This window comes from Xenopus laevis, chromosome 7S, assembly GCF_017654675.1.
Source record: "Xenopus laevis strain J_2021 chromosome 7S, Xenopus_laevis_v10.1, whole genome shotgun sequence".
NCBI lineage: Eukaryota > Metazoa > Chordata > Amphibia > Anura > Pipidae > Xenopus > Xenopus laevis.
In genome coordinates this window covers 70545928-70559507 of record NC_054384.1, presented here as the reverse complement: position 1 = coordinate 70559507, position 13580 = coordinate 70545928, and the positions used below count along the sequence as shown (strand labels likewise).

At 40.6% G+C, this 13580-nt stretch overlaps 1 protein-coding gene across 4 annotated transcripts in view; it reads left to right on the top strand.

The window, feature by feature from the left end:
• The window catches only part of kmt2a.S (lysine methyltransferase 2A S homeolog), a 103018-nt gene that overhangs the window by 72276 nt on the left and 17162 nt on the right, over positions 1–13580 (top strand). For 3 of the 4 annotated variants that reach the window (XM_041571363.1, XM_041571361.1, XM_018242004.2), the window contains 3 exons: positions 1103–1183; positions 11704–11774; positions 11968–12135. In XM_041571363.1, coding sequence (XP_041427297.1) covers positions 1103–1183; positions 11704–11774; positions 11968–12135 — 320 coding nt within the window. The remainder of the gene's footprint in view (positions 1–1102; positions 1184–11703; positions 11775–11967; positions 12136–13580) is intronic. The other variant, XM_041571362.1, reaches the window with a different exon arrangement.

Below are 13580 nucleotides of genomic sequence, written 5' to 3'. Positions count from 1 at the left end.
ACCCTAGGAATATAGACCTACAGTATTCTAATTACTCCATATAGAATCGTGACCCACACACACACAGAAGGCTTTGGTTGTCGGCTTTATTCAACAGGCTGTAGAACTGCCTAGCCTGCTTCACAAGGAAATTGTCATAACCATAGAATCCTAGGATACTCTCTGGACTGCTGTAGAGGGTGCCCTCTAGCATCGGCAGTGCTGCATAGCAATAAACATAAACAAGGCATAATAAAATTGTTTATAATTGAGTCCCGTAATTTGTTTGGAGCTAAAATTTACTGCAGATTTATCAATTTCAAGCTATTTTTTGTGTACTTCGACTAGGGAATAGTCCAAATTTGAAAAAACTGGCTATCCACCAATCGATTTTTTTTATTCGAATTTCAATTTTTTTTTTTATTATTCGAAATTCGACCCTTGATAAATCTGCCCCTTAATGTATAAGATATGCTCCTTATTGTATTGAGTATTAGTAATAATTCTGACACCTGAAAGTGTGTCTAGAAAAGTCTTGAAAATTCATTGAGGAAATGTTGTTTGTCTACACCATAACGGACTGATATTAAAAGTGAAACTATGTTGCGATATGTGAAAGGAAACTATGTAACTTAATTTAATTCAACGGCTATAGCCGATAAGCTGAAGCAACATTAACTTGATACATGTACTGCACAATGTTGAAGTCAAGACAACAAGAATTCTTTTAAAAGAAATATATTGAATTAAATGAATTAAGGGTATATATGTTATTAATGTCGTATTTATTAATTGTGATTCAGTCAGTTAAAATCATGTTATCCATATCTAGGGCTTTATATGCATTAATATAATTTAATATGATCGATTTAATTAGTATGTATAAGAAGTCATTTCCGGATCTTATGGGTTTTAAAAACTAGTTAATACACTGAACGTTATGCCTATGATTGCCAGATATAGGTATATATCTATATCTATCTATATATATATATATATATATATATACATACACAATGAAAGTTTTACATTTGTTGTATTAATCCCCTGCTCACTAAAAAATACAAAATCAGCATTAACTACGTCACTGGAGAGACTAAATATTAAATTGTACCATTCTCAGGGCCCATGAGGAAAAAGTGGATACTGGTGAATTAATGGTTCCATCCACCAGAAACACTGCTGAGCCCACACTGCCTTCAGGGTGAGTAATTTTGTGGTCAGGGTTGTATACATTTTTCAGGAAAGTGCCATCAGCTAATTTGAATGCTGCTTTTTGTTCACATATTTTCTAAAGTACCTGGAAATGTTTTGAATACTTTGTCAAACTCACATGACGTAACAAAAACATTGTAAAATATGCATACTCCCCAATAAAAGATAATTTGCGTTTAAAAGAATATTTGAATTTTTAACATGGTCTAAGTTACCAATAACCAAAAATTCAAGTTATAACAGTATAAAGCACTATATCAGCACTATATTTGTTGATCTGTGTTAGTGTGTATTAAGAAAAGAATAGAAGATTAAAGAGGGTGAGTAAATAAAGGAGAAGAAAGTTTTGAGGGTTGCCTGGAGTCCAAGATTAGTGGACTCCATGGGTGTCCACATATAGGGGCATGGGGGGCACTGCCCCCCCCCTGAACTTGTACTTCATGCCTATCTTGCCCATGTGCATCTGTAATGGCACAGCCCGGGACCCTAAGGGAGAAGACACTTACCCCACCGCACGATCATCAGTGTCAGACTGGGATACCAGGGGCCCACCCAAAAACCTTAGACCAGGGGCCCACGCCTCTCCTCGCTCAACCACTATTCTCCTAGTCTCTTTTCTTTACATAATATAATACTATCATTTATTATTCCATCTATTTAGTCTTTTTGGTCTCATTTAAATAAAGAATGACCATGAAATATGCCAAATGTTTAGCAGCATGAGGACCCAATGACACCTGGGCCCACCGGGAGTTCTCCTGGTATCCCTGTGGGCCAGTCGACACTGACTAATTACACCTGGTGAAAACATTTTTATTATCATACCTCCTTTGTCTTTGTGTTGTCTGTAAAAATGTTATATGCTGCTCAGACACCATATGACTTCAAGTATTTATATAACGTAAATGATACACTTTGTCCCAACTCACTGCAATGTTGCTTCATTCAGTAACTGCTTAGACATCCCACTATGCTGCACAATAAAAACTGCCTAGATAGTATCTCAAAAATTAGTATATATATTTTTTTAAAGGCATTGTGTTGAGTTACAAACGTGAAGTATAATGTGCAGCACTTTTGAGTAGTTAGGGGCCCCTGAAATGGTGCATTTTGGTGAAGAGAAATACCATAAAACTGTCATCTTGGGCATTCCTCTGGGCTTACCAGAACTCTGCTGTAATATGTAAGTGTATAGAATCCCTTTTGGTGTACTTATCTAGATGTGCCAGAAAGAATCCAAGTACAGGTATCTCATTCCAGTGCTCTGACATTCACACAATAGGCTCAACTTGTTCGAAAGTGTAGCCACATTAACAATAGATATCACTTGCAAACAAAGATCAGAGCTAATGTATTATTCCATGTTCTGAAATAAATACCACAAGCAGTGCTGTTGGTTACCTTTACTACTCGTAAAGATTTCATGATATTGAAAATTTTAAGGTACTAACATTTAATTTCAGATAATTTGTTTGTCTCCTAGGGCTGTATATAAGTCCGATGCCCCCCTAGGCACCAGAACTAAACACGCCCCCTACACTGTGCGCATGACATCACTTCCACCAACCAATTGCCTGCATGATCCTTTTATCTATAATACCCTCATTCATACTGTATGTCTAAACTGCTGGTCTTGCTGTTAATTAACCACCCACAGTCTCAGTATTACCCTTTTGCTTTTTCAGCTATTTACAGAGGGAATTGTGTAATGCACTTTTAGCTTGTATAACCTTCCTCCATACAGTACAGCTAGCTTTGTTCAACCCTGTGTTCATTCCAGGAGTCTGATTCTCAACATTTGTTTCATAAAACCTCTATAGATTATACCTTCTTACACTAATAAATGGGTGTGATAAAGGCTGGGCAGTGTCAAGTCTACATAAATATCCCACCTAATCCAGCAGCAACCCAGTATAACTTGTCTTTGTTATCATCTACTGAAGAGGTTAAATTAGTAGATTCCTTCCTAATTCCAGGGAATTTTAGACAAATAAGGTAAAAGAGCATGAGAAGATGATTCTAAAACAGAATTTGGTTGCAGATCTGCATGTAACTGGTTTTCTCTCTAAATATTCAATTTCCATGGCTTCCTTAAACCAACACAGACCATCGGGGCCCTTCTAAACTGTGGGGCCAGCCCTTTTCCAAAGGCTCAAAGGGAAGAGTTGTCTAAAGGCCAGTTAGGGTGAGATTTGGGAAGGATGTGTATTGGCTCTCAGTATTACATAGGTTCCTATAAGTCCTATGGAGGATAGTAGGACTGACACAGCAGTTATATGTTGTTTCAGTTTCATTGTTAGGAACCAAGGAGAAACATAACCAATGTGACCATTTCCTGCTCTATAAGAGCCTTATCCTAACTTCTCTCCCTCCCCCTCTATATATTATCCCTGCCAAATCCCTAGCCCAATACCCACAATAAAGATACACACAATGACTTTGTGGTTAATCTGTGTAATTCACAGCTTTATTAATAATGAGATAAACTGCGCTTTTTTGATCGCAAGGAAGGCAAAAAACCTCTGAAAAGCGAATTTCCTTCACTAGAGGGAAAAATTCCTTCCTGACCCCTTAAAGGCGATCGGATTTGCTCCTACGATCAATGCGCCACATTGAATCAAGGGAATCTGAGGGGAGGGGGGAATATGGTAAGGTAAGGGACTGCAGTGAAAGGATGAGAAAGAGAAGGGAATATGGCAGCATAAACAAGGGCACATTTAAACCACACGATGAATGCTGTATTCCTTTCCATTCCATTGGACCCGGGCAGCCTACAAACCCCGGCATTTGCAGTCTGAGGGATGGAATGAAAAGGAATGCAGGGTCTACCAAGTGGCTTAAAGGAGTTCCTGTGTATAACACCATATTTTGGATAAAGGGGAGGAACCACTGGTGGAACTACAGTGGCTGAAAGCACCGCTGGTGAAAGTGCAGTGGATGAAAGGGGGGCATCACTGGTGGAATTGAGATGTCCCATAGTTACTGCTGTTTCCTGAGGATTTGGTGCCTAGACTGAGGTACATCTGTATTTGGTACCGAGGAATCTGCTGGTGGTGCTGGTATCATTTGCCGTTTGTGAGTTGTTCCGAGGACCACCTGTAAAAACAAACAAGATAACTCAGACTACGTATTTTTTTACCTTAGCAAGTGATATCCCTGTAAAATCCTTCTGTATCCAGAATGCTTGGGACCTGGGGTTTTCTGGATAACGGATCTTTCTGTAATTTGGATCTTCATACCTCAAGTCTACTAGAAAATCATGTAAACATTAAACAAACCCAATAGGGTGGTTTTGCTTCCAATAACTATATCTTCATTTGAATCAAGTACATGAAACTGTTTTATTATTACAGAGAAAAAGGAAATCATTTTTAAAAAAAATTGGATTAGTTGAATAAAATGAAGTCTATGGAAGATGGACTTTCCGTAATTCGGAGCTTCTTGGATAATGGGTTTCCGCACCTGTAATATTTAGGAGCACAAATTAAATGATTGACCAAGTGTGGGAAAGAAAAGGATGGATTATATACTGCACCTGAATATCTCTCATTGTTCTTAATCAGTATGGCCTTGTTGATCTTCTCTAGGTCTTTGTAGAGGTGTTTCAGGTGGGCCTTGATGTATCTGTAGTCCTGCCAGAACTCGTTCTTAAGGTGTAATTTCCACCATTTTGTTATCTTCACGCAGTCCTTGGCCATCCACAGATCGTAGAGTGCAAACCTGATGTCAAAGGTGATCTTGTCCCTGATGCACTCGAGATAAGGGCCCGCGAGTGGATCCTCAAAATCCCTGATCTCAAAGATGTCCAGATCAGGCGAGATCCACGGTGCGGGCTAGAAAAATGTAAGAAACAAGAAAACATTGAGGTCAGGGCACACACTATGCTAAACCCTGTTAAATTTCTGTTTTGTTGTATTTACACAGAAGATATGACATGTTTAGCATTGGGTTAGCCCCTCCTTTAACCCCTTGGATACCTTTCGCAGCAGTCAGAAAATAAAATGAGGAAATTAGCTGTGAGCACCTTTACCTTTTCAAAGCGCCACTGGTAGTATTGCCGGCTACTTGCACTCATGCCCATCTTTGATGTTCCTGTAATATAAAATAGAGATTTGGGAAGGTTAGAGTTAACGTAAAGATGTAAGACCCCCAAATAAACACAATAAAGAGGTAAAAACAGCAGTATTTTTTCACCTTATTTAATAAGAACCCTTTTCATTCAGAAACTATGGTTTTAATATGGTTCCAATTAGAAACAAATGCTTACTTATGTATATAGAATGCCCCTCCCACCAGCTCCCCATGTCCCCATTTTAAGACAATACCATCCCATTTTATTTGGTCCACAAATCAGCCCATTATTTCTGTCAGGGCCCTACTTTCCTCTGGATCAGCAGTTACACAAAAAGGTAGACCTTGATGGACGTGTGTCTTTTTTCAGCCTACTGTGTAATACATATTACAGATGGGAACAGGGCCGCCATTAGAAATCACAGGGCCCCATACAACAACATTTTCGTTTCCCCCTGGGCCCCGCCCACACTTGCGCCCGAGCCCCACCCCAGATCCCGCCCACTCCACATCAGAGTTAAAAGACCACACAGACATCAGCATTAAAAAAGTAACCCCCCCCCCCAACACACAAGTTATAAAAAGCCATTGATGGTCAGGGCCCCCTTATAAGTAAAAAAAAAAACATTGGCGCCAGGGCCCCCCCATAAAAGTTTTTTTTAAAAAGCATTGGTCCCAGGGCCCCCTTACAAGTTAAAAAAAAAAATTGGGGCCCCAAAAAATTGTTTTAAAAAAAACATTGGTTGCAGGGGCCTATAGAATATTAAAATAATACATTGGTGGCCAGGGGATTAAAAAAACACAAATTGTTGTTCAGTAGAATTGAACTCATGGCTTCAGGACTTCAACTTCGCCTCCTTTCGTGACTTTGGGTCTTTACGCCGCTTCACGACTTAAATTTCAGCTGTTTTCGTGACTTTAGGTCTTTTCGGCGCTTCGGGTATTTTCGTAGCTTCTGGTCTTTTCGCAGATTCGGGAGTTCGGCTTCGGCTGTTTTTGTGAGTTCGGGTCTTTTGGTTGTTTGGCTTTTCGGCATTTCGGCTGTTCGGGACTTGAAAAAAGGCAAAACGGCTCAGGCGCTCTCAAGGGGGCCCGGCTCTTTCAAAAGTGCAGCACTGCTGGGTCCCCCTTCATGCCCCGGACACTTGTCTACTGTCCCCCACCTGATAGCGGCCCTGGATGGGAAAATGCAGGCTCCTTACCTTCCTCCAAATAACCCGCAATGGGTTGGGCAAGATGTTCTTCTGCTCCTGATGAAAGTTGATAGTCTTTAAAAAGACTTTTGTGTTTCTTCTTTATCTCCTTCTGCTCCTGGGAATCGATGAGAATCGATGAGAATCGCTAGGAATCGCTGGGAATCACTGGGAATCACTAGGAATCGCTCTTATTTCACTTTATGGGGAGAGAAAGAGAGAGAAGAGATTGTGAACTGAACCCTCTCTGCCATATATATCTGTATATACTGGATTTACCTTAATAGCTCAATAATGCGCTACTGAATATGGTTGTGGCTTATAAATAACCAGTAACACCAATCAGCAGCAACTTTAATAGAATAAAGGAGCTGATTGGGAGAGACAGAATTTATTGGTGCAATCAAAGGCCCTAGACACCCCTGCTGACCAAGGTTTGGTCCTGGATGCACAAACTAATAGTTAAATGAACACTTGGAATCACCCTCATTCATTTCTATGCCAATTGCTTTCATCAGGGCTCAATTAAAATGAATTTAGAAATGAACGGGAGTGATCATTTGGGAGTGATCATTTGATTGGCCATAAACTGAACTGGAAATCACATGGGGTCAAAACATCCCAGATCTCCCTCTGTGCCATTACTGTAAAGCTGTATGTTACTGGCAGGGTGTAATAGGGGCTGAAGACACTCGTTCCCATTAGAGGCCCAGGTGAGTAATGGGCCCACTGGGGCTTCTCATAACCAGTCAAGCTCTGATCATTGCCCCTGCACCCATAGACTTGTGTTACTTGTCTTCTCAGGTCCTCCCTTACCCATCATCTACTCTAATGCTGAGGCCACTAGGATGAGTGATGAGAGGGACAGTTGGCCAATGGCAGTTGTAAAATGGCAGTTGACATTAACAGCTAAAGAGCAGCAAATGTAAATGGTCTAAAACTTCAAAAGCTGTAACAAGTAAACAAGAAATACCCACTATACACACTATATTCTATAACTACAAGCAGGGGCGTAACTATAGAGGAAGCAGACCCTGCGGCTGCAGGGGGACCCAGGAGGTATAGGGGCCCCATGAGGCCCTAATTCATATACAATTTCAATAAATATTGGAGAAACAAGTCAACCTCTAAAAATTTTGGGGGCCTGAAAAATAATTTGATGTGGGGCCCAGTAATATCTAGTTACGCCACTGACTACAAGTCAGCCACAGGGGATGCTGTGAATTGTAGTTAAGGCACAGCTAGATAAGCACAGGTTTAGAGTCAGTGGGACAGCAAGTTCTCATGTTGTCTCACTCCCCTTAGCAATGGCACACAGGCAGATTTTGGGTACTTTGGCACCCACAAGTTTTAGAAGTTTGGGAAGGGGCAGGGCTGCCACCAGAAACCATTTTCAAGGCACCATCATTGATTGTCCCCTTCCTTGTAGTTGTACCACTTTGTACCTCCTGATGGCTTATCACCAAAAATAACACCCCCCCCCCCCTTTCCAATGAAATTGGAAAAGATGGATCTGGAAAGACAAACTGACATCTCCAATGGACAATTTCATGACAAGCACCTTCCCAGACAATTACAATAGCAGGCAATGGTGGGGCAATTTTGGAAACTAAATTCCGGACTGGGATTTAAAAATGGACCTGGCATTTGAGACACACATAGGCCCTCACAGCCCCCCCAGCAGCCCAATAAATAGCGTCTGTCTATGGCAGTGATCCCCAACCAGTAGCTCGTGAGCAACCCATTGGATGTTGCTCCCAGTGGCCTCAGAGCAGGTGCTTATTTTTGAATTCCAGGCTTGTTAACAAGTTTTGGCTGCATAAAAACCAGGTGTCCTACCAAACAGAGGCTCCTGTAGTCTGCCAGTCCACATAGGGGCTACCAATAGTCAATCACAATCCTTATTTGGCACCACCCAGGAACAATTTTCATGTTTTTGTTGCTCCCCAACTCTTTTTAAATCTGAATGTCGCTCAAGGGTGGAAAAAGGTTGGGGACCCCTGGTCTATGGCATCTTACAGCAGCCCTTTTGGCATTTGCCAGAACCAACAGATTGCCAGTCCGGGCCTGGCTCTAGTCCCCGCACTACTATAAATCATGGAAGCCACACTGCCCAAACTATCCCCTTGTATCATTGACTTTAGCCCCCCCCATAAAGTCTGTTCCACTTACCTCTGAATCCAGAAATGAAATACTGGTCACTTGTGCCTGAGCTGTTAAGTCACCTTCCCTGGCAGCTTTCAGCCAATCAGTGCTGAGCTGGGAGTGATGTCATCCTCAAGTAAGGCATGATATACCAGTAATTGTCAGCCAATCACATCAGTCACACACATGTGCATTTATGAAAATACAACAAATAGACATCAAACATAAGCAGTCATAGAACCAGGGCCACCATCAGAACTCACTGGTAGCTGACTGGGCTCTCCCATGCCCAATGAAGGAAGGTCCTGCTGAGATCTCCTCTCTTAGCCCATCAGCTACAACTCTGCTACTGGTTCTGGCTTTGAATGCTGGGAATTGTAGTTTAGCAGTGGCTAGAGAGATACAGTTATGGGATCACTGAGGCAGACAGTAGTATTCTGTTGGGAATATGTTTTTTCACTTTACTCTTTTGCAGCTCTTAATGTTTGAATTGGAATAGTTTTTTGTTTCCAATGTTCTACCTCCCTAGCAACCAGGCAGAGGCTTAAATAGACATAGAAAGGCATAGTATCCCTTGAAGCCTGCAGCCTATTGCCACAGCCTATTGTCACTTGTCTATAGAGACTGAGACTAGAGCTGCACCCAACAAATATGCTTTAGTAGGGTGCAGCAGACCCAGCAAGGGCCTAAACATTCCCCCTATCCCGTGCACCTTAAACCCTCACCATCCCCCCCAGCTCTGTCACAAGATTTCCAATGGAAATCCATGGCAGAGGCTGGGGAATATTTTTTTTTTAAAAAAAAAAATTTATAGGCACATGAGGGCCGCCCCCCCAAAACCTGCCGCCTTAGACACAGGCCCTCGAGTGTCTTAATATAAAAATGCCCCTGTCCTCTCCAAGAGATAACACGGCTCCTACATCAGAAGCAGTTTCTGGAAACCGTAGATATTTTGTATTTACAATACTGTAGCAGGTGCTGAGGAAGGCATCCACCTTCTAATTAAATCTGACAAGGACAGTGTTTGCATGCAGTGCTTCCTTTAATGAGGACTGAGAGAAAAACACAGTTTGTTGCATAATATTTCCAAACACACACACACTCCCTCTCTCTCTCTCACACACACACACTCACAAACACACACTCTCATACAGGCCTGGACTGGGAGTCAAAATAGGCCCTGTCATTCCAAGTACACAGAGGCCCAAACAGCCCCCACCAGCCCAAACAGCCCCCTACCATCCCACTATATGCTACCTTTCTATTGAACCATACAGCAGCCCCTCTGGCATTTGCCAGAACCCACAGATTGCCAGTCTGGGCCTGCTCACACACACACTCCCTCTCACACACACACACGTCATAATAGAGGATATTCTCTTGCCATATTTAAAAAATGGACCAGAAAAATGGTGTAAAGTCAGTGAAATGTATTATGCATTAAATATCCGTGGGACCACAAAAAGTTGTATAACATATGGAAATACTTAAAATGAGGGTATGTAAAATGGAGGCATCACTGTATGTATCTAGTTGTAACTAGAACTCTAGAGGGAATAACATTCTACAAACCTCTGGCTTCGAATTTCGAAGTATTTTTTGGGTACTTCGACCATCGAATTGGTTAAATTCGTTCGAATTCGAACGAATCGAACGAAAAATCGTTCGACTATTCGACCATTCGATAGTCGAAGTACTTCCCCTTTAAAAAAAACTTCGACCCCCTACTTCGGCAGCTAAAAGCTACCGAAGTCAATGTTAGCCTATGGGGAAGGTCCCCATAGGCTTGCCTGTGATTTTTTGATCGAAGGATTTTCCTTCGATCGTTGGATTAAAATCCTTCGAATCGTTCGATTCGATGGATTTAATCGTTCGATCGAACGGAAAATCCTTCGATCGATCGATCGCAGGATTAGCGCTAAATCCTTCGACTTCGATATTCGAAGTCGAAGGATTTCAATCCGAGGGTCGAATTTCGAAGTATTTTTAACTTCGAAATTCGACCCTTAGTGAATCGGCCCCCAAGTGTTGTCCTGGCAAACAAGGAGTTTGTGTCACTAACAGAATGGCAATGCTATACATGTGCAACAGTTACTACTCCAAATATTTATAGAAAAGCTTTTGTTAGAGTTTGCGTGGAAACCAAAATGTGGATATAAGTAATTTGTGTAATATTTTTCTTCCTTGCCCCCCCCGGAAAATGTTTTATGGACGCCCATGATGGACTCCTAACACCCCAATCCAATGCTGGCTGCTTGGTGTTGGGAATGTGCCATCTTTTTTAATAATGATGTGCCAGTAAAAATATTGGTTTATGCACTTTGCATTGATCTGCAACAACAACATCTTGAAAGTTTGGGCTATATTTTATCCAACCCTGACTGGTGCTTCTCAAGAACTTTCACAGATTGGTGGGCATTGTCTTTTTCACACTTGTTTTCTTTAAGGGATAGTGAAACCTTCCAGTATTAACAGGAATGTGTTGCTATGCCGAAATACTGTAAACCCTGTTGTTGCTCATTCCTAATGGAGGTACCCCTTTGTCACCCCCCAGTTAAACACTTTTGTTTTGATTTCTGACATGGATCAAAGGAGAGCAGCTCCCTGGGTTATGTCACACTTTACATTTTTCCTTCATGTGACAGAGTGGCACAGGTTAATAAGTTTAAAGTGAGGGGTAAACATCTTCATTAGGAAACACTAGGGTTTATATATAGACATGGTGACAATAGAAGGATATATATATCAAAACAAATTGCATACAAATATTGACAGGTAAAGGGAGACGAGTAGAGAGCATCCTGCTCAGTTGGTCTTACAATCTAAAGGGGTTATGGGAAAAGTTAGTTTTATGGCTAGAGAAATGTAAAGAACGACTTAAAGCTCCACAGAAAACAGGCAAGAAATACTGTATGTGTGAAGGTGCAATGAATAGTCATGTCCATAATGTGTCATATACTAATGGAATTTTCATCTTACCCTATATTGGTAACATTACTAAAGTTGGTATTTATGTGACATTTGAGTTCTCTTAATTCACAGATGTGACCGTAAAGTTCTTGCTGTCATTCCAATTTTTTATTTTTTTTTCCATTCACAGACAATTACCAGTTATTACAGACCAAGAGCCCCTTCTAAAAGATCTGTGTCATCAAGACCCAAAACATGATGGTATGTTTATAATATTGTTGCATGGTTAAAAGTCTCAATTTAAGCAGTTAAACTACTACTTCTGGAATTTCTGAAGTTCGTGAAATCTATTTTAGAACATTCAGGGCTGAAATGTAAAATGAATCAAACAGTTGCAGGAATCAGAGTAAACTGTACATTTAGCACATATGAAAGTTTTCACCTCCTTCTGCAGATTCCAAACAGCGCGAAGAAGACACAGGGTTCAGCTCACCTCTAATGAGACTTCTGCAACAAGAGCGAAACCGTCAAGGCATTCCTACAAAGGTGAAACCCAAGACTGGACTATTGTTTGAGATATCCAGTGATGATGGCTTTCAGATTTCTGCTGGCAGCATTGAAGGTAATGAGAAAGGAGGAGGTTAGCACCTACCAGTTGCTGTATGTGTGTCTAGATAGATTCAATATTTAATAGCAGCTAGGTGAACAATCCTGACAAGCAAATTAGTGGCAGAGATGCTTTGAGATCAGCTCTCATGGATAGATTTGGACTGAATACCATTTTGCTGTCCTATTTTTCTATTGAAATTTTTAGTTGAATGGTTGACACAGCAATGTTTTATATATCTGAAAACAACAGCTGTATAGGCCGCTAGCACTTTACAGCATCTTGTACTACACAAAGCATTAGAGACCATGATAAAATATCATAAATACGAGCAGTTTGATACCCAGTATTTTTAGAATCATAAAGCAATGCGGACTATAGAGACCATAAATTGAAAATATCACACACAGTTATTACAGGTATGGGATCTGTTATCCAGTAATCTCCCAATTGGACTCCATTTTATCCAAATAATCCTTATTTTAAAAAATTATTTCCTTTTTCTCTGTAATAATTAAAAGTACCTTGTACTTGATCCAAACTAAGATATAATTGATTAATGTTGGAAGCAAAACCAGCCAATTGGGGTTATTTACGGTTTACAAGATTTTCTACTAGACTTAAGGTATCAAGATCCAAATTACAGAAAGATCTGAAATCCGAAAAACCCCAGGTCCCAAGCATTCTGGATAACAGGTCCAATACTTGTTCAAGTAATCAAGAACAAAGCAGAATGCAATAAAACCAATCAAAGCCTTAAAAAGAAATCTTTTGCAGTTACTTTTTTATTGTCAGAAACAAAAAATCAACAACAATGAGCTAAAAAAAAAAAAAAACAGTCCCTGTAATAAAATACATATGCAGTGACATAAGTGACTGGGCAAAAAAAAAAAAAACTTAATACAGTTAATAAAAATTACCACTACAATCTGTTACATACATTATACAATATGTAGCATGCACAGACATCCCTATAACCTCCCTATTCATTCCAATGGTAGCCTTGACAATAATGTCTCAAAGTAAAAGACATCCATACTAACTTGAAACAGAAATCCACCAGTTTTATTCAAAACTGAGGTTTCCAAGTATATGGTAACTGTGCCTAACTAAAGTTACACCAACTCACAGTTTTTGTCCCTTAACCACAACAGCCTGGTTCACTTGCAGACTAACAAAACAGGTCTTGCTGCCTGCAGCAATGTCCTAGCCCCACTTAGGCCAGTTGTCCCAAATATATCCATTGGTTCTCTCAGGGTTTTTTCCCCCACACCAAAACTCCCTCAGCCAGCCCCTCATTGATTTCCTATTTTCCTGGTTCCCTGTTAGAGAGTTCTCCTTCCAAGATGTTAAATCATCACCTGTGCTAGTTGATTTACAAACAGCCTATTTATTCTTATGCTTGGTCTCTTAGAGCATTCTGGGAGATATGGACCTTTCAGATTCCGTGCCACACTGAA